The sequence below is a fragment of the Periplaneta americana genome, chromosome 10, assembly GCF_040183065.1.
Source record: "Periplaneta americana isolate PAMFEO1 chromosome 10, P.americana_PAMFEO1_priV1, whole genome shotgun sequence".
Lineage (NCBI taxonomy): Eukaryota > Metazoa > Arthropoda > Insecta > Blattodea > Blattidae > Periplaneta > Periplaneta americana.
Window position 1 is genome coordinate 11,642,224 of NC_091126.1, and position 27,986 is coordinate 11,670,209.

The 27,986-nt window shown below is 35.6% G+C and overlaps 1 protein-coding gene across 4 annotated transcripts; it reads left to right on the top strand.

Moving 5' to 3' along the window:
- Nucleotides 1–27,986, top strand: LOC138707439 (serine-rich adhesin for platelets). 4 transcript variants are annotated; one of them, XM_069836853.1, is made up of 7 exons: nucleotides 1–236; nucleotides 10,854–11,040; nucleotides 12,980–13,256; nucleotides 14,590–14,712; nucleotides 17,912–18,073; nucleotides 20,035–20,192; nucleotides 24,136–27,986. In XM_069836853.1, exons 1-7 carry the CDS (start codon nucleotides 119–121, stop codon nucleotides 25,385–25,387), a joined length of 2,277 nt encoding a protein of 758 aa, XP_069692954.1. In that variant the 5' UTR covers nucleotides 1–118; the 3' UTR covers nucleotides 25,388–27,986. The 4 variants fall into 4 exon arrangements, with proteins under 4 accessions (XP_069692954.1, XP_069692957.1, XP_069692955.1 ...); XM_069836856.1 differs by lacking the exon at nucleotides 1–236 and adding an exon at nucleotides 334–632 and having other exon boundaries at nucleotides 24,136–27,985; XM_069836854.1 differs by lacking the exon at nucleotides 1–236 and adding an exon at nucleotides 2,222–3,516.

The window sequence follows — 27,986 nt, forward strand, 5'->3', positions numbered from 1 at the left end:
ATCTGTGTCTACAGTGTGAAATGCATATTTAGCATTAATTACCAATTTCAGAGAAGCAGCTTCTAATACTAAACGAACAGCTAATGAAAGAATAAAATTTAGAGGACTATATAAACGCATGGAATCTTTTGAGTTCCTAAAGACCCTATCATTAATGCATGATGTTTTGGAAGAACTTATTCGCCCTAGATTACCCGACATTTGTTTTACTGTTGGGAAAACCTCGGAAAAAACAGGTAATCAGCCCAAGCAGGACTCGAACCCGCGCCCGAACACAACTTTGGATCGGCAGGAATGCACCCTGCCGACTGAGCTACGCCGGTCTCTTTGTCGTGTTTAACCTCCGACCTCGTGTATTGACTTTTTCAGTACAAATAAATCCGTACATGACACATAATGGACCGAAGAAGAAAAAGTCTTAATTTAAAGTTTATACGATCACGATGTTATTGTTCTGTAACCAGCATTAATAATTACATACATCTGATTTCGAAGTTACGATATTATAGTGACATCTGTGTCTTTGGTGAGAAGTATACGTAGGGTTTCGTCTATGGCATCCTTGAGTGGTCTCTGTTTTGAGGTTGTGAATGACGCTGAATCGTAAAACTTAGGAAGATGTGGTGAAACTGGTCAGTAACCTAAAATAAATTGGGATAGCGAATAACTACACCCGTTACCAATTGAAATAGTATAGTGAAATTCTGATTAATATTGAAACATGCAATAATACACAATGTACAAAGATTCATATCCAATGTTTATATTTATATAGTGCAAACCATTATACTGTGTATTTCATTTACCTATATTTGTAATTATTTTGCAGTATTGATGGTATGAAATAGGGGTGTAGTTTTAAAATGTTAGGTTTGACATTTCTCGGTATAAAACTGTCCGTACCGATAAGGAATAACTGGAAGTTTGGGCTTGAAACTGGGACAGTTCATTACAATGTAATCTGTTTACAATTTTATGATCCCATGGGAAAGATATCTGTTCAAACTAATTTCCGGAATTAAGTTAGCACGAACTCGATATAAAATCTAGGGAATTTTAGGGAACCAAAGTATGACAGCCTCTCGAGTTAACCTCATCTCATTGGAGATAGAACTCATTTCTTTTTATAAAATAGTTACGTATTTTCATCGGTTACGGATGGAGTATTTTGAAATTGTAGAAGCGGTAGTATATAAACTTTATCGTAATACAAGACACAGAAAATACGGTAATTAATCATAATACGATGTTATGTCGTATGCCGGTTTTGTACTCCCCTTTACGTGTTCGTTGTCTTGAGTTTACAGACGAAATTTTGTAAGTGTGTGCGGTCTATTTCTTCGCTTTTAACGATGACTCCGTGCACTGGATATGCATGACTTTAAATCCTTCACAAAATTCTTAAATAGTTCACCTGGTGTTATAATGTTCATGAATTGCATTTATAGAGAATATTTAAATGATAGTTTTCATAGTGGATTAGGTAATGTAAAATTGACAGTAGTAATTTTATTTTACAACATAAGTTTATTTATTAAAACAATCAATTAATTTGATTTGTAAACTTAAGTTCTACCTCTCTCAGATTCATTCTGCTCCACTAAATTAATCTCACTGGAAATACCACTTGTTTCCCTTAGTTATTTCATAGGTTTTAATGTTTTTTTTTTTTTTAATTTTCATTATACTCTAGTGGAGATTTGGAGGCGACAGCTCCAAGCGGGTGTACCCCCTCCCCAACAAATACAAAATTACATTCCGAATTGGACATAGCCAATAGGAAGCAATTTCTACTCACTTTTTTTTTCTCTCTTGTACAGAGGAGGGACCCGAAGTCTTGCACTGCAGCCTGAGGCTTATTCTACTCACCTTTGTTCCAGAAAGTGGTCTTTGGCCTTTAACATGGCGTCATTTAATAATACCTGCATTACATGGAACAACAAATTTCCATCTTATGTAATTGCACTGGAATGAAAACAGATGATTCTCTATAATTGGGCTATGCAAAATTCATATCGAAAATCCCTTATGGTATGCTTCTCTGGAAATATGCCTTTAACTTTGTCACAAAAAGCCCTAATTTAAATATCCTCATAACTGCCTGTGCTAGTAGCCTACTTCATGAAGGTAAACAGTAGGCTTATTATAAAATACTAAGTGTGCGTAAGTAAATAATTGCAGCTATAATTACCTGTAGTGAAAACGTTTTTGGTTGTCATGCAGAAATGTGAAAAGAATGCTTGATTTTACTTTTTTCAGTTTCTAGAACTCTGCTTGTACCGTAACTTATATCAGGAATGGCCGTAATTATCTGTCAGCAATTGTCTGCTAACATAGGCTACTAGGTGATCACTTTCCTCTGTATCATTTTTCTGTGACAGCAGTATCCTAATGAAAACCTTCCCTGTGTTCATCACTCATAGCACCCAGGTTGGGAGGAAATAAGTCCAAGTGAGACTGTCGGAATTGTATTTTCAGTGACATATTGCACCAGAAAATGTTATATGCCTTTAACATGCTCTCATTTCTCTGCATTTTCATCGTTTAAATTTCTAGAATATTACTGTACAGTCTTTAAATCCACACATGCTGGTTTATTGTCCAATAACACTGTCTTACATCATATAATGGATTTGTGAGACAATCCGTCTTATTTAGCTTCACTTAATCTTTGAAATATCTTTCAATTATTGAAAACCCCCACTTATTGGAAGGTACAAATTGGCGAGCATTAGCACGGAATAGAGAAGACTAACAGGAACTTCAAGGGAAGGTTATGACTCAAAGAGGACACTGATGATTGTGTTGGAAACCTCTGTCTCCTCTGTTTATATCCTCTACACGATTTTATTTTTTAATAATTAGGGAGGGGAGTTAGAAAAATCTTAGTATAGTGATTTTAAATAGGATAGACAGTTAAAATATTTAATAATGATATTTTGAGAGAATAATGATGAACAATAGTATATTTTGCAATGACTTGAAATGTATAAAATGTAAAAGGAAGTGTAAGATGAGATGTAGGAAACCCATAATTATAGATAAATTATGTTAGGAGGAATAGAATGCAGGAAGGACCATAAGTGGAGTGTGATCTGGGAGGAGTAATAGCAAATGGTAGATATTTAAGATCAGTAAGAAGAAATGGATTGTTTGGAGTTAAGTTAATATTAGGATTAGTGGAGTTATTGTATTAGTTAAACAGACTGTGTAGGTTTCATATCCGCCTATTAGAAGAACAGTAAAAGCAGCAAGATTAAGGTGGGCTGGGCATGTGGCACGGATGAATGACGTAGAAATTCCTAACAGGATATTAAATGGAAATCCTGGGGGCCAAAGAAGCCGTGGACGACCAAGAATAAGATGGCTGTTTGGAGTTGAGGAAGACATATGTAAGATGGGATATAGGAATTGGAAAGCAATTTCGCAGGATCGAGACAACTGGTGGAAAATCGTGGAAGAGGCCAAGGTTCACAATGAGCTGTAGCGCCAAGAAAGAAGAAGAAAGAAGAAGAAGTAGGTTTCATATTAATTGCAGGAAAATGTAATAAAAAGTTATGATGGAACCCGTCTACAGAAATGTGGTGGTACACCATAACTGTTATGTAGATGTAGATGACAATAAATATTATCGTTATCATATCCTCTACAAAGATTTCCATTAATCCTAACATGAAGCAGTGGTAGGAAAACTTTCTCTCTTAACTTGTGCTTAATATTTGACAGCCATTTCCTTTTCTTACTAAGTAATGTTTCTCTTTAGCTCGACTGTTCCACTCACATAGAAAACAGTCAAATTTGGTGAAACCATTCGGCTTTCCTAGAAGTAACACTATGAATTTAAGATTTCCACAGATTTGTCACTCATATTTTGCGTAGTTCATAGCAGCATTCATATTTTTATATGTTTATTTCATATGAACAGCATGAGCAGTGATTTATGTTATGCAATGTTGTTGGTGGAATGGGTTGTCACTGTTCGCTAACAGAAAACCACACTCAAGTCATAGGCCTACAGAGTTTTTGTGAATTCAATGTTGGGTCTCTGACGTCTTGTCAGCCCACTTGAGGTATGTGGATAGAAAGGGAAAAATTGAGCCAGGTAGCTCAATCAGTAGAGCATTGGCGCACTCAGCTAAAGGTTCTAGGTTCGATAACCAGCCTCGGAACAATTTTTCCCTTGAAATTATTCAAGTCAGCTTCGCAGGGAGCTATATCTGAAAGCCAGATTAGCAAAATATTAAGATTTTCATAAAATGCAAAAATTCTACCAAAATATTACGAAATATGAAAATAAATTGGCGTTAATTGAATTCCACAAATGGTGAGTCGAGAAAATCCTCATTCTCATATCTTTTTTTTTTATTAGGTTATTTTACGATGCTTTATCAACAGCTTAGGTTATTTAGCGTCTGAATGAGATGAAGGTGATAATGCCGGTGAAATGAGCCCGGGGTCCAACACCGAAAGTTACCCAGCATTTGCTCATATTGGGTTGAGGGAAAACCCCGGAAAAAACCTCAACCAGGTAACTTGCCCCGACCGGGAATCGAACCCGGGCCACCTGGTTTCGCGGCTAGACGCTCTAACCATTACTCCACAGGTGTGGACATTCTCATATCGATAGGAGGAATGGTTTAGAATATTTTGTCTGCCTCTAATGTATCTATGGGTTTTCGCCACCGGAAATTTCGTCACAGGTATAGAGTTGGGTTATTTTACGATGCTGTATCAACATCTAGGTTATTTACCATCTGAATGAAATGAAGGTGATAATGCCGGTGAAATGAGTCTGGGGTCCAGCACCGAAAGTTACCCAGCATTTGCTCGTATTGGGTTGAGGGAAAACCCCGGGAAAAACATCAACCAGGTAACTTGCCCCGACCGGGATTCGAACCCGGGCCACCTGGTTTCGCGGCCAGACGCGCTGACCGTTACTCCACAGGTGTGGACTCACAGGTATAGATAAACACATTGTTTTAGTCCTAGTATTATCACCAGACATCGGATTCTAGGGCAAATGCCTATTTTGTTTCTTTAGGAGAAAAGTAAAAATAATTATTAATATTTGTGTTTCATGGAAATTGAAAGGTATTCAAAGAGTTTTATAGTGCCCTAAAATGCCCTAAAACGGTTATTAGAGCCTAATTTGTTAATATTCCCCTAAAAATGCCTAGCTCACTGTAAAGTTTCGCATTTTACTCTTACTTTTTATAATTTATACATGCATTCACTGCGAAATTTAAGGCATTTAAAAAGTGGAAAGTTTGCTTCACACCGGCCATGAAACCATTGATAAAGGAAACAAAATGTTTTGAATTTCACGACACTCGCAATAGATTTCACCGAATTTAACATGTTTGGAGGCATAAATGCCGACAAAGAACCAACCTTAGTTTTGAATCAGGCAACAATCACAACATGTGCTGCTACCGATTCAGAGATATACTATACTATAAAAATGACTGTTTTCGGTCTGAAACCGATTAGCTGTACTGCCTTTCAGAGTGTCATAAAATTACAATTTTTGGAGAAAGAGTGTTTTTGAAATATTTATGAAAAGTCGTAAAACTGCGAATTAGTAGGGTAAACCGTTACAAAATATTTAAAAGAATGGCCCTCCTAGTGTTAACACTACCAGGAAATGCAACAATAAGTGGAACTTTGTATTTTTGTCCAATTGAATCTCAATAACAACGGTTCATTTGAATGCTCGTTAACAGTTGCTCTTTCCCTCACCTTATTTGTGTTGAGAAGTTCTGAGCGGTAGGACGTTTTCCTGTGAAGTTTAACGCGATAATGCCGAAAAATATAAGTGCAAAATCTACATTGATCCGGCAATGGCTAACAGAATATTCAGAATTCACTTATGGTGGAAAAATAATATTCTGCAAGATTTGTAGCAAATAGGTATGTAACAATAGTTGAAATATATAAATTCTATTAATTTTAATGAGTAGCCCTATAATATTTATACATTGACTGAGCTATCCTGAGGTATAATTCTTTTTAAGACCACTACACTTTAACCTTTTAAATTCCGATAGTTAAAGTATTTGCAGGTCATTAAAATTTTGATTGTTCGAACCCACTAACTTTGTGATAGAAATACGGCAATACAACAATTAGGATTTTATTTTAATTCAGTTTACTTTACATTTTTAGATTTCGCAAGAAAAGAAGTGCCACCTAAAGCAGCATGTGCAAGGAGCGGCTCATAAGGCTAAAGCTCAGCAGAAAAATCAACTGCAACAAACTTTACTAACACAGCCTACTTCATCCAATCTCAGCAGCAATTTCTATGCTGATTTAACCAGAGCGTTTGTGGCTGCTAACATTCCCTGGAATGCAATTGAAAATCCGGTTTTAAGACAGTTTTTACAAAAATACTGCAAACAAAATATCCCATCTGAGTCGACCCTAAGAAAAAATTACTTAGACAGAATATACAATGAAACTTTAGCTTCCATTCGGGAGGATATAGGTGATTCTTACATATGGGTCTCTGTGGATGAAACCTCAGATCCTATGAATAGGTATATAGCAAATATGGTAGTAGGAAAACTTAGTCCTGATGGACCTTCGATTCCACACCTCGTATGTGTTAAGGAACTTTCGAAAGTGAATAGCCAAGCCATTGCTTATTTTGTAAATAAAGGCCTACAGTCTTTATACTCAGGTAATATAGACGATTCTAAAGTTCTGTTGTTTTGTACTGATGCTGCCTCATACATGGTTGCTGCAGCTCCACTTCTTAAAACATTTTATCCTAACCTCACGCATGTAACCTGTCTAGCACATTGCCTTCACAGGGTTTCTGAAACAATCCGGAATGAATTTCCTCTTGTCAATTCGTTTATTTCTAACACAAAAAAATGTTTTTGTAAAGCCCCATCCAGGATTTCAATATTCAGAGAAAACTTTCCAGATATCCCACTCCCACCTCAGCCAGTTGTTACACGATGGGGAACCTGGATTCAGTCAGTGGTGTATTATTCTAAGTATTTTAAAGAAGTGGTCACAGTTATTGATAAATTACCTGAAACTGATAGTGCAGCGTGTGTGAAAGCAGTGAAAGATTGTCTGAATGACTCACGAGTGAAAAACGATATTGCCTACATAACATCAAACTTTTCTTTCATACCTGCAAGCATTGAACAATTAGAACGTGAAAAACAATCTCTTTGTAGCCAAATAGCAATAGTAAAGGAAGCTCAAGTGAACATACATTCTGCTTTGGGCGAAACTGGGAAAAAAGTTAAAAATAAGTGGGACAACGTATTAAATAAGAATGTAGGATTTTCATTGTTGGAAAAAGTATCAAGAGTGATATCGGGGGAAAGTGTAAATGTTCCAGTAAGTATTGATGTTTCTATTGTACCTAATTTAAAATTTGCGCCTCTCACATCAGTTTCGGTTGAAAGAAGTTTTTCTGCTTTCAAAATGATTCTCAGTGACAAAAGGCAAAGGTTAACTGTGGAGAATTTAGAAAAAATTCTGGTGGTGTACTATGCAGATAATTATAATAAAGTCTGAGCATGGAACTGAATTTCAATAACTTAAAATGAGTAATCTTGATATCAATAATCATTATTTCATTAGTTTCAATATATTAAATTTGTGCAGCTCTGTTTATAAATATAATATAGTATTCTTTTTTAATGTTTAAACATACTTTTTTGTGCGTATTTTAGTGTATAACTAAACATTTCAGTGAAAGAAATAACTATGATACCTTGATGTGCCTAAAATGGCTATTTTCATTAAAATAGAGCCTAATTTTACAAATTTTGAGCTTATTTTAGGTGCCTAAAACTGCAATTTTTAGTGCCTAAAAATCCTATGTCTAATTATCACAGTCTAGTATATGGGCTACAGTCACGAAGCTTGAGGTGATGAGAGTACTAGGAACAATAGACTGTGCTGGTACTATTTCGTATTTTCTGTGATGAGAAATAGTAGCGATCTTAGTGGTTAGCAACTATCTGTGGATGCATATTTCCTACGTATTGAGCTTCATGACTGTATATACTAGACTGTGGTATTATAGTCACACTGTGTGTTTTGGTCATGTTGGACAAGTAGTCACATTGCAAAATAGTCACAATGGTGCTTTTCATCATGAGAAAATTCAACACGGCATAGATGGTCACAGATAAATATTTGTATTCTTTCAGAGTGGGTTGTACAATTTTACAACAAAAAGTTTCCAGCAATTTTGTGGCCAATCGCTTGCAGATAACCAAGAATATCGTCACTATTCTTATAGTTCTCATAGCATTCCACAATCCTAGAAATTTTTCTCTTCTTCTTGGTGGGTGAGAAGCCAGACTGCAATCTTTCGATATCCCGATCAATTATCACTACCTCATCCTGTAGCTGTTGAAGAACATGCAAAAATGAAGGATGTGGTTTTGCCATCAAGGTAGGCTATTAATTCTCCTATCCCATGCTTCATAAGTATTAGTTGTTCTCGGTAAATTGTGATAACAGTACGGTACATTGAGAAGAGTTTCAGATATTTGAAAGGAAAACTGGTTGTTGGTGTCCTCTACCACGTCTACGACCTCTGATATAGTTATATTCAACATAGTTAAAGATTACAAAAGATAAATCATCTATATTTTCTATCAGCAGAACAATAGCTTCTAAAATATCGTCCCCTGGAACGAAAGCCAATGCCAATAAGTGGAACTGTGTTCTTAGTTGTTCATTTTCTTCCCTGTGATATTCTTCAGATAGTCCTTCTAAAATGTTTGGCTAAGATGAAAAAAAAAACATCCGCAAATTTGGACATGTGTGAACTCCGCTTTTACAACATTAATAACTGTACTCCTATCTGTTGAAACATACAGTGACACTGTTTTGTTTAGCCACGCGGTTTTCATTTTCCCGTCATCTGCCGCTAGGAGCTTATCTGCGGCCAAGCAGCCACCCTGTCTGCTGGCACTGAAACATTTAGTTTAGGAATTTGTACTTATCCAACTCAAAGTAGGTGTTGAAAATGTCCCCCACCAACTGCTACATACTGTTGACACCTTCTTATGAAATTGTTAATTACTTTAAGAAGTTCTGCTTCACTGATTGACTCGATTTCAGCTCTTATATAGTCTTTAAGCTCATTTATTGTATGTGGATTTTTCGTATAAACCTTATTTTTAAGTGGCAGTATGTGCAGTGACAATGGCTTGTTGGAAATATACACAGGAACAAATCTAGTCTTTCAGGTAAGGCTCCCTGTAAAGCAGATTTGAATAATTTCAAGGGAAAAATTGTTCCGGGGCCGGGTATCGATCCCGGGACCTCTGGACCACTAGAGGTCCCGGGATCGATACCCGGCCCTGGAACAATTTTTCCCTTGAAATTATTCAAATCTGCTTTACAGGGAGCCCCTGAAAGACTAGATTTGTATAATATATACGCCACTGTGTACGTTAACAGAAAACCACAATTCCAAGTCACACAGAGTTTGTGTGCACTCGATATGGGTCTCTGGCGCTTAGTCAGCCCACACGAGTTGTGTGGATATAAAGGGAAAAGTTGAGACGGTGTCGGGTGGATTTCCCGGGTAGCTCAGTTGGCAGAGCGCTGGTACGTTCAACCAGAGGTCCCGGGATCGATACCTGGCCCCGGAACAATTTTTCCCTTGAAATTATTCATACACAGGAACGTTCTCCATAAGTCACTTCATCTAAAAATGGGTCAAGAATCTCATTCACATAATGCTCGCTATTAATTGTGCCCGGAGTGAAAATAAGCCCAATAATTCTGTGTCCATTCATTGCACACCACACACCTATTTTTTCACCGTACAAAGGTATTTCGAGTACAAGATTGGGTTTCTCCTGACTAATACCAATAATTTTGTGAGGATACGTGTCCATTTAAATGAAAATAGGCCTCATCAAATAATGTCTGATGAATTTCATCAGAATTTACTTTCTCTAAAATCCAATTACAAAAATTCAATGTCTTATTGGGATCTTGTTCATTTAACTTGTGTTTGATTGGTGCATCCATGATGGATAGAGGGAAAAGCAGTATAATGAATTCATGGCATCATCAGAATAAATAATAGTAATATCTGTATAAGACGGTACAGAAAGAAAATATATCTACAAATAATATACAATGTAGTCACTTTTAAGCATTAATTTCTTTAAACATAATTGCAAGTTCGATATCAACTCATAAAATTGCTGGCAGATATGCAGTCGTCTCTCCCCAGCCTCTTACAGACCACAAGCTGATCCAGTGTCACGTTTATGTTTCTTCTTCAGTAATATAATCTCACCTAGGTACATGAAATACATTGCGCACAGTATTTTAAAAAAATTCTTTGGTGTTAATCTTGTAATTTTAAACTAAGAAAGGCCACATAAGAAAGCAAAATATGTTTAACTGACTTTATAAATTTGAGCATTTTAAACACATTTCTCGCATGTACCAATCGTCAAGATTCATAGTTTGGTCCACACTAGAAATCTGTAAAAAGTGGAAATACAGAAATTCGAATCTGGTTCCCCATATTACTAGTCTGATATTACCAACTCATCTGTGCCCACTGTAGGCATAACAGATGCAATTGATGAATAGTAGGTAATCCTGGCAAAAGCACAGTTCTAAAAAGTCACTTTTCTAAAATTGGTAACATACGCTGCTCTGTGTTGGAGTCAGCTCTTCAAGCCCCACAAAGTGGTATGGATTGCATTGAAATATTGTGTTTCCACAACTTCCCCTTGTAACATTAGAATAATTAAACTGCATTATAATTTTGTTCAGTGGCTTTTAATAATATGTTTCGAATTTCAACATCGCATTTTGTATAGTGGATGTTCACTTGAAATGTTTAGAAGTGAAAATGGATGTGGTCTCTGAGCCGAAACACTTCAAATGTGAACCTGTGGGCGATGTTGCTGACGAAGATGATGTCCCAAGATATACGTTGGAGGCAATGGCAAATCTGCTGTTGTTACCAGATGATGTTCTTTTATGCATAATGAAATACTTGGGTCCTATTGAACTTCACAACTTCAGCAGGTATGTATTAAATAATTTTTGTGAATTTTGTTAGCCCATGACAAACAAAGGGGCATGCTGTAGTGCCTCTGTTAAGGTGTGCTGCAAATCAGGTCACAGGTTCGATTCCTATTAGTTACAGGTGATAATCAGCCTAATACCCGACAGTGGGGACACACTGTTGTGAGACTATGTGAAGATGAGTGTATATAATGAAAAAGGAACTTTATACAAACTTGCAGTAGCAGTAAAGTAATAAACTTGTGCAGTGGCGCCAACTTATATGGGTTCGTGGGATCTGAGCTCACCCATAATTTGTCATGTTATCATTATACTTTTGAGATTTATTTAACTTATACCTCAAATGTTTGAGCCCACCCAGTGTTTTCCAAAAGTTGGCGCCACTGCTTGTGCATCATTTGTATTTAATAATGGAATTGATAATATTGTTGTAAAAGATCATTTTAAGTATTTAGTAAAAATCCGTCTTTGTCACCTCTCACATTGAGTAATGTTGCAAAGACTATTAGATAAGTCTGACATGAGTCTATTTGGGTGTGGTTTGTGCTTCCCACTTCGTGTTTCTGGCATCGTTGTAAAGTGTCTGAACTCTCGGAGCTGCACCTCTTCTACAAATCCTTCAAATGAACATTCATCTGCTGAAGTGCGGGCAGAATGAGCAGAGAAGCATATCCTCTAACCAGTTCCTATGACAGAATTATAGACCCAATATATATTTTTAAATACCGTGAATGCACAGAGGTTCAGGGATAACATGATCACACCATTCCTAGAAGAATTATCTGACATTAAAATAAATGTACTCAGGCATTTTTAAACAAGACTCCACTTCAGCTCATACAGCTGATCTCTCGTTAGCATTAATTGCGGAAATTTTTTAAGATAGGTTCATCAGTAAGGAAATATGGCTTGTGCAATCCCCAGATCATACTGTATGCGATTTGTACCATATTTAGGGGTAACTAAAAAAATAAAGTGTATTGGAGTAACCTGCATACGTTGGAAGATAATATAAGAGGGAAAATTTTAGCAATTTCAGAAGAACTAATGTGTGTTAATATAAATTTTCTTAAAAGATGTGAGATGTATGGCAGTACAAGGACATCATTTCCAACATCGTCCACGACAGAGGCAGGTAGTTATTGTAATTGAAATTTGCATGAGCAATCTATATGCTTGACTTTGCTACTCTGCCAGCAAATAGTATGCTGGATGAATATTATATTTGTTTGAAGGCTCTGTGTCATTGTTTAGAGAAGCTTGACATTAAAAGCAGAACTAATGCTCTGGTTGCGAACTCGATCTCATCTTGTCTTCTGCTCCATCCATCTCAGATAATATCTCACTTCAGCTACCAGAAGTTGGTTACAATGTTTGCTTGACAGTGCCCACAACTCTGTGCTGTGGCTCAGGGTAAGTAGGTAGGTACACTGTACTGTACATGGTCATTATTGTTGTCTTGCTTATATCCCTTTTATCTTATGGCTTGGTACTGCCCTCCTGTTGCTTCTATCATGGTCTCCAGTTTTGTCTTGACTGATTAATTATTATGCAAATTAATGACGAACTTATTTTGGACACATTTTTTGTGGCTGTCTGCAAGTGTAATGTACGAAAGCTCTAGAAACTTAATTTTGGACACTTTTTAGTGGTTGTCTAGAAGACATATAATGTACGAAGCATCAAGTAACATAATTTAATAGCAGAACACTTATGAGCAGAGTAGCTATAACAGAAACACGTGTAGTTCTGTATACTCTTGGTAGTTGGTGTACCTGACTTGGAGACGTGCCATGTATCAGCAGTGTTTAAAAGCATTTCTCTGAACTGATCAAACATTCCAAAACAGTAAAATCAGAATCTCTTCTCTCAAACCTACGGTAATTTTTAATATTCTAGATTCTGAAGTGTCATTTTTCTCTCATGTTTGAAATTACAGGATTACAGAACGTTTTGCACATTTAGTAGAAGACAAAAATTTGTGGAAAGAAATCGATTTTCGTCCTAATAAACTGAAGAGTGATGAACTTTTAAAATATGTATACTACTTCAAAAGGACTACAAAACTGATTGCATTGAGAGGATTCGTCTCTGAAGCTCCAGATCCTCAGTGGAGGGAAGAAGTCCTCACACCACAACTCTTGGAGAAGATCAGTGAAAAATGCCCTGAGCTTGAAACTTTAATCTTAGATGAACATTTTGGATCAGCATTGGAGGTAAGTTGGAGATGTTTTAAAGGAGCTGGCAATTTAAAATTCAATTTTCACTAAGAAATGCATTGTAAAGACCATGCTTTGATAAGAACAGCTGGAAAAAAAGGAAATCTGTGCGATTCATAGAACAAGAAATATCTCTGTAAGTAATGCAGGGCATTTCAGGCCGTGACGTCACAGGTGACTTGCCTCTCGCTAAGCCAAATCCTTCTCATTTAAATGAGTGGTGTGGTGCAAAATGAATTGCTCCGGTGTGTATTTAGGATCTTTTTCGATGTTCGTAATGAATATGGGTAATATTTGTCCGTATATGTTTGAATCAGAAAGACCTGGAACAAGGCAACAGCAGACCTGGGCCAGGAGAGTGTGTGAATGTAGACGAAATAACATGGACTGGTGTGAATTTAGACGACACATCACCTTTAATTAATGTAATTTTAAATCTAGACATCCCAAACACGAATACACACAAAGATGGTGCATGCTATAACAGATTTTGAAAGATAAGAAGTAAGTAATATCACGAACATGGTCTTACAATTTGTGACGTACAGACAGTTTCTCTACTGGGTTAATTGTGGACACCCTGGGGGGTGAAGAACTTCATATGCTGTGGATAAGATTAGAAGGATATACGTAGAATTGATGAGATATACTAGAGTTTTAAACCCACAGAAAGCAGGTAAATTGTGTATTTTGATTAGGTACTTGGAATTTTTAATGCCTTTGTATTTGAATCGATTATTATTAGTAACAATTCAGTTATTTTTTTTTATTGCTGTTTACAAATTTTTAGTCTGTGACCCATTGTTTGGTATTGAAATGGAAAAAGTTCCAGCTCTTCGTTACGAGATTTTCAATAGTGCATTAGCAGGTGGTTGATTTATTCGGTTTCAACAATAAAAGACGAAAAAAACTTTATTCTTCACATTGTATTAGACTAACTTTAAAATAAAATCTCAGAAATTTCACCTTAAATATTCGGTAGTAAGGTGGATGTCTAAATTGTGTCCCATCCGTTACATAATGAAATTGTCAATTTTCAGCTTGCTTTACAGTACTTCCACTTTTGACAGATTGAAAGTATAGGCCTATCTACTGGATTGTACATAGTAATAACAATTTAGTTCTGAAGAACATATTACAAAATTGCTACTTTGTATTGAACAGAACTTTCTGTCCTGTCCATTACTGAGGAATGTCTGTACTACAACTCTATGCTACAGTCATTGTAATACGTATTCTTAAAAATTTATGCAGTGTAGGAAAAGAATATACCTAATCGTGTAAAAACGTGCATTTTTAAAGCAATTGTTTTCTGTTTTGTATTTTACAGTTGGGACTAGATTTGTTTCCCACATCAATTCGTCACCTGTCAATGAAAGGGTGTGTTATCTCAGACTTGGATCCTCAGCACTCGTATTTCCAGATGATGAACATCATGTTACCATTTATTAAGGTACCATGTCATTGTATCATATCATATCATATCATATCATATCATATCATATCATATCATATCGTATCGTATCGTATCGTATCATATCATATCATATCATATCGTATCATATATATCATATATTATATCATATCATATATCATATCATATCGTATCATATATCATATCATATATTATATCATATCATCAGTGGCAGCCGGTGAGGCATTCTGGTGGTGGTGCCAAAAATGAAAAAAGGTCTTATGCAAATTACCCTAGTGAAACTGATAATCACAGCTCACGTTTGCATTATGTTAAATAAAACACATTAATTAAACCAGCTATTTTACCAGGTGTATAGTTAATAATGCATCTAGTAACAGTTACAATAACATTTCCGAAACTAATTTACAGATATAGATAATGCAAAACTTTCACAGTATTGTTAGTCAAATACAAATCAATTTTATAACTAATAAAATTACTGGCAAAAACACACGAGATAAACAGTGATATAGATAATAAACGAACACGTTTGCATTTCATTTAACAGGCCATTAACAAACAGTGTTACATAATATGAAAAAAATATTTATTTTTCTAAAAAGAACCATGACTATCTCTGCATTCAGTATAGTTAAACGGATAATACTTTACACATTCAAATCCAAGTTATGTGCATTAGTTTTGAATTGGCAACATTACATTAACATTTGGCGCGGAGCTTTAACTTGTGTTTTCGTGCAAGTCTGCGGTTGATGATTTCTAGCTAACCTCTCCAACAACCCTGCCATCTAGCGAAATTTCTGCAGTACTGTGCTCTAGCGGGCGGAATATTAACTACTGAGTCAAACTGAATTCGGCTCAAAGTCTGCCATAAGAAACATATGTAAACTAGAATCAGTAGCCCTTTGTACAGTGTTATATGGACGTAAGGAGTGCCACACAGACGTGGCTCCAAAGTTCGGAAAAACGCTACAAGAGTGCGTCCCGATCTGTGCACGCGCTCGTTCAGATGAAATACGAATAAAAGTGTAGAAATAAACTATTACAACTGCTTTTAAGGATATTATTTTTTGTTTATTTCATTGGCGGTGCCATGGCACACTGGCACTACCCCAAAAGCCGCCCCTGCATATCATATCATATATCATATCATATCATATTTATTCACTGTACAATCTATTACACATTATAGGTTCGTCGTTAGATATTCAAACATACACACACATCCACAGAATAAGATTTCTAGTATGAATTTAATTTTAACACTTAAGTTTTTCAAAGAAATAATGAAACTAACAAAAGACACAATAAATAAGAAGATACATAATACATTTTCAGTTTACAAGACATTGAAATAAATAGACTAACATAGATTAGATATAAACAAGATAGGCCTACATACTGAAATTACATTAAACAAGTTTATCGCCTGAGGTGATTTATTAGGAGAGTGATTGAACCTTTAAGAACCAAGAGACTTCATCTTAGTTATTCTGTATATTTATTATTAATGTTTCGGAATATGTATGATAAGACTTTGTGTTAAATTCTAACATACCTTGTTATATGTTTCGACCTATTTATGGGTCATCCTCGGAACTGGTTAGGGGAAAAATTAAATTTAATATTAAGGCTATGCAGTGCTAATTTCATTTTCTTGTGGATTACTACAGTAAGTAAATAAAAATCCAACTTTTAACATTGTTTTTACTGTCTCCATTCTTAAAGATAGTATTTTTAAATATATAGAAACAGAATCGAAATTCCGTTCAGTGAGTCAGTAGTAAACCCAGATATTATATGGTTAAAAGTTTAAATTGGAATATTCAATTTGCAAAAACTTAGAAAAAAGCATTCTCACTAATCCTCTCGTTTAGGCAATTGAATAATCTTCTACTCTTTTCCCTGAAAAAGAATTTAGTGCAAACACTTGTGATGCCTCATTTCGATTACTGTGTTATTTTCTTTACTAGTCTGTGTTACTTTGGCGTAGAGACTGTAATGTGTTAATAATATGAGAGACCATTCTGTGTGCTATATTTGCTGAGTTGATCATGTAACATCATCCCTCGAAATGTTGTTCTGGTTCTGTCTAGAAGATCGTAGGAAAATCCACTATCTTTCCCTCCTCTTTCATATAGTGCATTTCTCCACTCCTGTCTGTCTTGTGCCCTATTTTATCTACCCACCATAATCTAGACCAGGCCTGCACAAACAGCACTCAACGAGTGCACGCACTCCTTCGGAGCGGGAGAGCGGTGTTTACCGCTCGCCGAAACGGAGAGGAAAATACGTCACAATGACATAGACTTGTTATAGGTAGAGGAGAGGGAAACGACGACTCAGTTATCTAGTGGAGTGCAATGTGTAGGCCTATTCTCAGTAACTGTTTCACGTTGCTTACCTACTGCTACAGTCAGTATGGAGGAATCTAAAAGATGGAACATAACATTTTCCTTTTTACGATTTACAGCTCGAACTTATTGATCTTCAATGTGACCTAAGGGCTAAAGATCGTTTGAATAATGCTACTAGCTTGGTTGAGTTTTACAAGACTAAACATTAGCAATAATATCCACGACTAAACAGCCTGGCTGTGAAAATGATTGTTATGTTTGGCTCAACATTTATATTTGTGAGCAACTGTTTTCTATAATCAACTTTAATAAAGGCAGACATCGAACATCTGTAACTGATGTTTCATTACGATCATTAGGCTACTGTTCCTTTCAGCTGCCAACAGCATAAAACCTCGTTTTGATGTACTGATAAATAAAAATATAACAAAATGTTATTGTACATTTAAGTAGCTATAGAATTTCTATTACTTCTGTAAAATAAATACTTCTTTATTAATTAATAATAGTCCAAGATAGTTTTGCAAACACTGAACGGGAATTCATTTCATAAGCACTCGTAATAGTACTTCCTTTTGTGTTTATTTTGCACGAGATCCACCTCTTCTTCCAGTCCACCCTTATACAGAGCGCAGCTAATATCTGCATTCCGCTCATGAGCTGTGAGCCGGCTCGGAGAGCGCAAACTTTGTGCAGGCCTGATCTAGACACACGATCACATGACTTGTTTATTAATGTAACAACAAAACTGATTTCAGAAGCTGTGTAGAATGCCATATTTACTTTCTCGTGCTTTATATGTCTCAGTGTTTTAAATTAGAGCAAAGGAATTAATATAACATTTTCTGTTCTCACAGGTTCTAGTTCTCAGTAACTGTGCCTGGGTTTCACCACATGACTTCATGTCAATCAGTAAATGTTACCAGTTGGAAGAACTGAGAATGGATGGCTGTCCTCAGTTGGGAGAATGTGTGGCGTATACAAGTCTTGCCGCAAGATTTGGTTTCCATTCACTAAAGGTATATGTAAATCTTGTCATTACTCCTATATATTAAAAATAAAGAAATTAGGCGACTATATCAAGATTCTGTGAAAATATCGTAACTACTCAATGTAAATTAAATATTCTTCTCTTTCATATTATGCCCACTTTTGAAACTGATGCATTTTATGTGCTACTTTAATAACATTGTAATTTAATTCTTTACCTCTTGAAATATTACTCTGTGGAGGAAATTGTATTCATAGCACAGTTTGAATACTAAAATTATATCATGCTGAATAATCAAGCAAGGCTCAAATCATATTTTGATATACTCATTTGTTTTTCAATGCTAGATTACATTCTACAAAGATTCATTCCACTTATTACCTCTCATTATTAGCGCAATAACACTTTAATATATGTTTAATTCTATACTGAATTGTTGCAAAAGTATATAGAGTAAAACTTGTTCAGAGCAGAATTGTAAGAGACCTAATTTATTTTCCAAATTGCACAAGTTCCTTCATTGTACAAACTTACATAATGTTTTAAGAAATTGTATTCATTCATTCATTCATTCATTCATTCATTCATTTATTCATTCTTTCAATGTTCTGTCCAAGGGCAGGCCTTTCACTGCAAACACGGCTTTTTCCAATCTTCCTAATGTCTGCCTTCCTCTTTGTTTCCTCATATGATTCTTTCTTCACCCACTCTTTCCAACACTCTTTCATTTCTTATTCTCTCTGTCTACTCCACATATTCCATTCTTCTCCCATATCCACATTTCAAATGCTTCTAGTCGCTTCTCTTCACTTCGTAGTAATATCCATGTTTCTGCCCCATACAATGCTACACTCCATACAAAGCACTTCACTAGTCTCTTCCTTAGTTCATTTTCCAGAGGTCCGCAGAAGATGCTCCTTTTTCAATTAAAAGCTTCCTTTGCCATTGCTATCCTCCTTTTGACTTCCTGACAGCAACTCATGTAACTGTTTATAGTATTATCGCCGCGCTCTCATGGTTAACATTCGGCAGGTCTTTGAGCGGCCTCGTGCATAACATTCAGCAGGTCTTTGAAATTTAATTGCATTATTGTTTTCAATTTCTTATGTCGCCGCTCCAATCACTCGCCTCAATTTCAATATTGAAACAAATAAGCTGCTTCCATTATTAAATGACACCTACTTGTCTAATCCACATGGACTAAAACCGAGGTTGCAATGTCTTGTGCTGAGGACGAACATTAAGATATGTGATTAAAAATTATTATTAAAGAGTTATTATTAAGAGTTAAGAATGTCAATGTACTCGTATATGAAATAATAATAATAATAATAATAATAATAATAGTCATTTAACAATAAAACACATAGTGCTTATTCTTATCGAGGAAGTAGACGTGACAACGTGAGGCTTAGAGTGAAACCTACAGAGCAACAGTCGGTCCGCAAAATTATGTTTTAAAAGCACACCACACATTATTGTATGATGCTGACATGTTAAGCATGAGGTCGCGGCGATAATACACACCAAGCATTTGAAGCTGTCCACTTGCTCTACTGCCTCATTTAGAATTCGCAAGTTTACCTTCTTTATTTTTCTTCCTATGACCATGGTCTTCGTCTTATTTGCATCTATCTTCATCCCGTACTGCTTACAGCTTCCATTTAGCTCCAGTAGCATACACTTTAGTATCATCTCCTTTTCTGCTAATAACGCCATAATGTCATCAGCAGATCTTATGCACTTTATTCTTCCTTCTCGTACTATCACTCCTCCCATGTTCTCAAAACAGTTCTTTACTAAATCATCCAAGTAGATGTTGAACAGGGTAGATGATAAAGGGGGCTGGCACACACTCTCTCTCTCTCTCTCTCTTTTTTTATTTAACTATGTTAGCTTTCTTTCACAAAATCTTGTATTTCGACTTTGTTGCTAGATGGCAAGGTTGTATTTGAATGATGAAGTAACGTCATACTTTCTTGTTTGCAGATTTTGGATCTGAGAAATACAAGAATGGGTGACAGTGATGTGGGCTGCTTCAACCGGTCACGCAATCTGACACATCTTTACCTCCAGTGCCCTTCTGATAATGAAGTCAGTGATGGCTTATGTGGTGACGCAACCTGTATGGACCAGCCCTTCAGAGAGTATGTTTTTACCATGATTACATACCTAGTCTTGCTATAAATACTGTTACAGCTAGTAAAATGAAAAACTGAACTATGCTTAAAGATATTTTAATTTACAGTTAGTATGTTAACACTAACATGTATTGGCTACATTTCGCACTGATCAGTTTTCAAAGTGATCACCTTTTGCACTCACACAGTTTCTGAGTCTTTGTGGCAACTCATCTCAGCACGCATGACATGAATATGTTAGGAGAAAATCCACAAACGATTAGGGAAAACACGGGAATTTTACTTGAAGCAAGTAGAGAGATAGGTTTCGAAGTAAATTCCGAAAAGACAAAGAATGATTATGTCTCGTGACCAGAATATTATAAGAAATGGAAATATAACAATTGGAAATTTATCTTTTGAAGAAGTGGAAAAATTAAAATATCTTGCAGCAGCAGTAACAAATATAGATGACACTCGGGAGGAAATTTAATGGAGAATAATTATGGGAAATACCTGTTATTATTCGGTTGAGAAACTTTTGTCATCAGTCTGCTCTCAAAAAAGCTGAAAGTTGGAATTTATAAAAGAGTTACATTACCGGTTTTGTATGGTTGTAAAACTTGGACTCTCACTTTGAGAGAGGAACAAAGGTTAAGGGTATTTGAGAATAAGGTGCTTAGGAAAATTTTACATTTTAGAACAAGTATCCCACTTCAATTATCTAGGATGTGATATTAGTTTTAATTATGAGAAAGATATTGAGAAGAAAGTTAATAGATTTCAGATGATATGTGGAACAATTGGAAGAACTTTAGGAAGAAAAATGAGAAAAGAAACTCAAATGAAATTTTATAAAGTTATGGCTGTACCTACTCTTATATATGGCTCTGAATCATGGACAATAACAAAAAAAGAAGAATCACGTATACAATCAGCAGAGATGAAATTTATGAGATACGTAAGAAGATGCACTAAAGCCGATAAAATAAAAAATGAAACAATAAGATCAGATCTCAATATTTTCTCAGTACACGACATGGTAGAAGAAAATAAAACAAAATGGAAAGATCATGTTGACAGAATGGCAGAGAATAGGTTACCAAAGAAGATAATGAATTATCGCCCGATCGGGAAAAGGGATCTGGGTAGACCTCGCAAGAGGTGGCTGGACGATAGAGACCGGAACAGGTGATATCACCTAATCCTTGAAGGGAGAAGAAGAAGAAGAAGAAGAAGGAGGAAAATATTTGGGGCTAAGTGGGATGAAGTTACAGGAGAATGGAGAAAGTTACACAACGCAGAACTGCACACATTGTATTCTTCACCTGACTTAATTAGGTACATTAAATCCGGACGTTTGAGATGGGCAGGGCATGTATCACATATGGGCGAATCCAGAAATGGATATAATGTGTCAATTGGGAGGCTGGAGGGGAAAAAGGCCTTTGGGGAGGCCGAGACGTAGATGGGAGGTTAATGTTAAAATAGATTTGAGGGAGGTGGGATAAGATTGTATAGACTGGATTAATCTTGCTCAGGTAGGCTTATGTGAGGGTGGCAATGAACCTCCGGGTTCCTTAAAACCCTTAAGTAAGTAAGTAAGTAAGTTTAATGCATTAAATTCTGAGAACTTGGTAAGAACACTGTATTATATCTTCCAAAGTTAAAATGAAATTTCACGACATCGTTAATTATTTGTGTTGAATGCCCGATCTTTAATCCTCTACACAACATAATATAACTAACAATACATTCCCAGTAGTTCTGTTTTATATACATACAATAATTAATGTATTATCTGTGTAAAAAATCTTCCCCTCTTAAGCAACACTCCTCTACAAGACCAGTTTTACATGGTGGTAGTTTAATAGACGATTCACTGTACTTCTTTTGTTTTACTCATTTTCAATCCTAAAAATATGAAAAATTGATTTTTAATGAGTAACCGTGCAGTCTGCAACTTTTGCTTAATAATTACAGAAAAAAAGAACTCCTAAGAAATTGTAACAGGTTGCATGTCTTCTCTCAGATGTCATTGACACTTACGTAACAATGATTTAGACTAAAACTGGTGCGCTGTTTTTTCATATGTAAATTATTAAGAGTTGATAGAATGATAGATGGCAGTTCAGAAAAATGGACTTTCAGGCTTTCCTGCAGTGACGAAAAGTGTTGTGTCTCTAAAATGCTGATCAGTCATTGCAGTATTAATATCTCATATCACTCTTACAACGTTTTAAAATTACATGAAATTATTTTACATTCTTTTTATGATGTTATGTTGAATGCTTCATCGCTTCTTTCATAGAGATTTTATGGAGTCCAGTGATGACGACGACGATGATGATTCTGATGATAATTCTAAAAATCCTGCTGCACTTGGGACACATGCATGTGATCGAAACGTTTCGTTTCCTCCTCCCAACATAATCATGAAGTCCTTGCCCACTATTTCATCAAGACATCATATCACTCTTACAACGTTTTAAAATTACATGAAATGATTTTACATTCTTTTTATGATGTTATGTTGAATGCTTCATCACTTCTTTCACAGGGATTTTATGGAGTCCAGTGATGACGACGATGATGATTCTGATGATAATTCTAATAATCCCGCTGCACTTGTGACACATGCATGTGATCAAAACGTTTCGTTTCCTCCTCCCAACATAATCATGACGTCTTTGCCCACTATTTCATCAAGACATCATATCACTCTTACAACGTTTTAAAATTACATGAAATTACAGTGAAACCTGTTCAAATCGGAACCTGAATAATCCGGAATCCTGTCTATTTCGGAACAATTTATTGGTCCTGGCGAAATTCATATGTGTTATGTGTAATTTTTCCTGAATAAAACGGAAACTGTCCAACGCGGAAACGGAAACTGTCTGCTACTGTTCAAAACGGAAATAATATTTTGGACATACTACTTTAATGTAAACTATATTTTGAAACAGTATGTGCTTTCAAGTAATGTACGAAATACTAGTAGGTCACTAAAATAAAAACAAGTTTTCTTTGTAAAATTTTTGAGGGTGCGAGGGTGTGTTGGCCTGGTGGCATGAATTTTGTTACCCTATTGACTAGGCAGACGAGTCCCTTCGAAGATGTTCAATGCTTCACCCCTGTATACTGTCGTAGCTGGGTAGAACGCAAGTGTATTAGCGATTTTGTGATAAAAAAAGTTGCGTAAAAATGTTGCACTGTCATTAATTGATAGAGTAAAAGTTATCGAGAAAAATGAGAAACGACGAGTATGGAAAATAATGTTGAAATTTATGAATGGAAAACTCAGATGTAACTTAACACTTTCAGAAATAAAGGCCATATCATGAGTGAGTGGCTTGCGGTCAATAATGGTGACATAAAAAGAAAGAGAAAACAACTGGTTACATAGAAATAAATGAACTGTTGTGGGAGTGGATTGTTCTTGCCCTTTCAAAGATCACGCAAATTTCTGGACCTATTCTGCAAAGAATACCCTTGAACTGGCAAAGAAATTAAATAATCCAGAATTCAAGGCTTCCAGGCTCTTAGTCCAATTAAATAATGTGCTGTGATATACAGTACAATATTATATTATAGTGTTAGATATTAAATTTAGTGTAATTAATAAACTTTACAGTTTTTTAATGAGTGAGTTACGATAGAATTTATACACGAAATGAGATTTTCATCAAGATCATTCACCAATTAAATAAGTGACAGGAAGCTGATTTAATGTCAGTAGTGTTAAACGGAATATTTTGTAATTCCTACAATTTGCGGCATGCCATTTTGTTTTCCATTTATGCAAATGATAAAATATTCCATTTTAACTTCACACCTGAATAACACGGAAACCTGCCCACAACGGAAAAAAAATTAGGACCATGTCACTTCCGTCTTGAACAGGTTTCACTGTATTTTACATTCTTTTTATGATGTTATGTTGAATGCTTCATTGCTTCTTTCACAGGGATTTTATGGAGTCCAGTGATGACGACGACGATGATGATTCTGATGATAATTCTAATAATCCTGCTGCACTTGTGACACATGCATGTGATCGAAACGTTTCGTTTCCTCCTCCCAACATAATCATGAAGTCCTTGCCCACTATTTCATCAAGGCAAACAAAGATGTCACATGTGTCACAATCTGAGTGCACAAATGACATTGGAAGTGAGCCACTCAGTGCTTCTGCATCTACTTCATGCACCTCAACAGTGGGGCTTGATGTGAGGGGTGATGAATATGATAATTCAGATTTACCACAGGCCTCAACATCACATGAGATCGTTGTGTTGAATGCCGCTGGGCCATCTGCTGTCTGTGTCACACAAGATCTGAAGCTACCCCAGAAACAACCTTGTGAAGATTCAGATTCTAGTAGTGATGGTAATAACACTTCTGGGACATCATATCTCGATCTACGTGAACACACACGTATGTTAAGAGAATCTGCATCTGTATCAAATAGTCGCAACTCTTCTCCGGCGAACACTGTGCACGAAAATGGCAATAGAGGCACAAAACGTCGGTTCTCTTCCAGTGACTGTACTCTTCCTTCTCAGAATCCTGAACTGCTAACAGCATCAAATGCAACAAATGAGATGACCGTGGGCGTACGTTTATGTCCCGCATTGCATAATACCAGCAAACATCAGGATAGTGATGAAGAATGTGTTCGTAAATTGCAGAGAATTGAAGACTCTTCACCTGATAGCGCAGAGGAAACAGGTGTCAGACAACAAGAAAGTGCTGCATCAAAAGACTCGGAACCTACAAAAGGTAATGGCTCAGGTGACAAGAGTTCCACACCAGATTACATATCAGGTGGTCCATGTGTTACTGCTGCTAGACAAAGACGTAGGAAGATGACTCGTTGTTGTTTATTTCGTTTCCCGCATCATGAACCCAATAGTGAGTCAACGATTTCTGACTTGTGCATCATGTCATTTGTCTTGAAGGACAGCGAAACAGATGGCGCAGGATATGTAAGGATCATATCACCACACTTAGCAAGTTCTAGACCTCAGCTACACACATTAGTAGTAAAAAATTATAAAACAATAACTGATGCAAGTCTTCAGTATCTAGTGAAGTTGAATAGCCTCCGTTACTTGGATGTGTCGGGAACTTCAGTGACAGAGGGTGGTATCTTGCAATTTAAATTGAAGAGGGATGATGTGGAAGTTGTTTCAGACCATAAATGCCTCCCTATTTAACATTGTGTTACTTAGTAGGTTCATACATCTGTATCGCATCAGTTATCAATTATTCATGAACAAGTGAACTCTTCTGTTTCTGAGTGAAAATGTTGGTCACCTCCTTTTCATGATACAGATGTGTTTGTTGAGAAATGAGTTCATTCCTAAGGTCAGGTTCTTTTTAATGAAATATATTTTAATGTCGTAAATTGGAAAAATGACTTGACTTTTTGTAATATTGGTATATTTTGTATTATCATGATTATTTAAGATAAGTGCTGAAAATGTAACTCTGAAATGAAGATACTCCACAGTAAAATTTCTGTTTGTAGCATTAATGTATAAATACGAAACAAAGTGACATTCAGTGTGAAAATCTTGTATCATTCAATTTCACTTTCTTTCTTGTTTCATTCCTTTCAGCCTTTGTAGACATCACTACTCATATCTAGTTTACATAGTCTATTATTACAACACATGTTTTATAAATCCTACGCATTATGTATTATTTCTCTTTAAAATTAGTTTTGATATTTCATGCCTGAACTTGGGCAAGTCATAATTCATGGCAACATTTATTTCTGCCGAATTGCAAGCTCTTCATGGAAATTTTCAAACATGTCATTGAAAAATTTCAACCTCTGGCCACCACATAGTGCAGAAGTTGAAGGATATAGCAGGGAGTCGAATGTGTTCAACACAAAATGGTATCAAAATCCTAACAAACGACAGCTAATCGATATCCATAATCCCTCATGTTGCTCAGTAAACGGTCTTCTAAAACCATCTGATTCCTTTGCTGCACCTTGTACAAACGCAATGATCGTTTGTACACAAAACAAATATGTTACTGGTAGGCCTGCATGTAATTATTGTACAAAGTTTCTTCAAAATATGTTAAATAGGAGAAAAATTCTTAATTTGTCTAAATGCACCCCCTATAATAGAGTTATTTCTCTTACACTAATGTAATGACAGTTTATATACAAAACAAATGTGCTACCTGTAATTATTGTATTTATAAAGTTTCATGAATATCTGTTATATAGGAGAAAGTTACTAATTTTGTCAAAATGCACCTCTTATAATGGGGTAGTAGTTCCTAAAATCATAACGAGAGTTTATATGCAAAATAAATGTGCTACCCTCCTGTAGTGGGGTAGTGCTTCTTGCACAAACGTAATAAGAGGATGTATAGAAAACAAATGAAGGGTACACGGGAATAATGATCAAGGTCCATTTTAGTAAGTTTCGAGAAAAACGAATTTAAAGTTTAAGCACTTAATACTTTGTTATGTGTGTATTTAATAGAAATTGACGTAGTGGAATGTCAAGAACGATGATTTCTTATTACTAGCTAGACCACATGATAGTACTTCCTTTCCACTATAAGATAGCATTATTAACTCAATTTCGATTTTTGATGGACCTTCATCGTTTTTCCCGTGTACCCTTCAAATGTGCTATATGTAACCACTGCACATAATTTCATGAAAATCTCTTAGAAAAGTTACCATAAAACAGGGTGAATAGGGACGAATTTTTACTATTTTTTATTTCTTTGTATCAAAGAGTAAATACAATAAGTGTTTATTTGTTCACTCATGAATAAAAACATAAACTCTTATTAAATTTACTTTTTGACATAAAGAAATAAAAAAAATTGCAAAAATTCGTCCTTATTCCATTTTACGCTAATTGAAGACAATGTAAACAAGGCAGTAAGTCTCAATAACGTTGAAAATTAGTAAAAAAAAAAAAAGAGAGAGTTTTTATGTCCCAAGCTTAATCCACTAAGAAAAATAATGTCCTATTGTAATTTTATTTAGGCCCTAGCTTCTCCCATTGATGTGCAAAACATATTACATTATTAGTCTCGCAGGAAAAAACTGTTTCTTATTGTTTGTCTCTTTGGCACTTACCGGTATAGTCTTTTTAATGTACAGACATAATGAGAGTTTGTATACCAAACTAATATGCTACCTGTAACTACTGTACAAAGTTGAATGAAAGTATGTTTGATAGGAGGAAATTTATTTTGTATACACCTATAATAGGGTAGTTCCTCTTACACAAAGGTAATAGATATTGTTAGCAGATGTTCTGTTTTCACACCCTTCCCAGTGTCCTGACAGTTCTTGTTGGGATGCCTCTTATTCGTGATTTCGTTGGAAAATTAAAAAAAAAAACTGCGATTTTGATATTTATGACAAAGCCATGTCAGTGAATTTGTTTATGTGAAGCAATTTGCTAGTGCAAAATCACACAATAGAATAAAGAAAAGAAAGAAGTTCATATGAGATGGGTAGAAATGTTGCAGCATTTCTCCTTTTGATAATGTCTTTCAGAAACATTGCTGAAATTGTAGAATTTTGCTCATCTATGCCTGGAACCAATGCTCCTGTACAAAGTTTCTGCGAAACTGAGAAAAAGTGTGGTACCGGCATATGGAGAAAACACAGAAGTTTGACAGATTGAAGGTATTTCTAATATCAGTTTCCTTGATTTCTTCAATTTCTGGAATGAGATTAAGAAACTTTTTATGGTAATTCATTACCAGAAAAATATGTCCAATAGGAGTGTTTGTGTTTTTTTTCTATTTTGTTACATATACGAT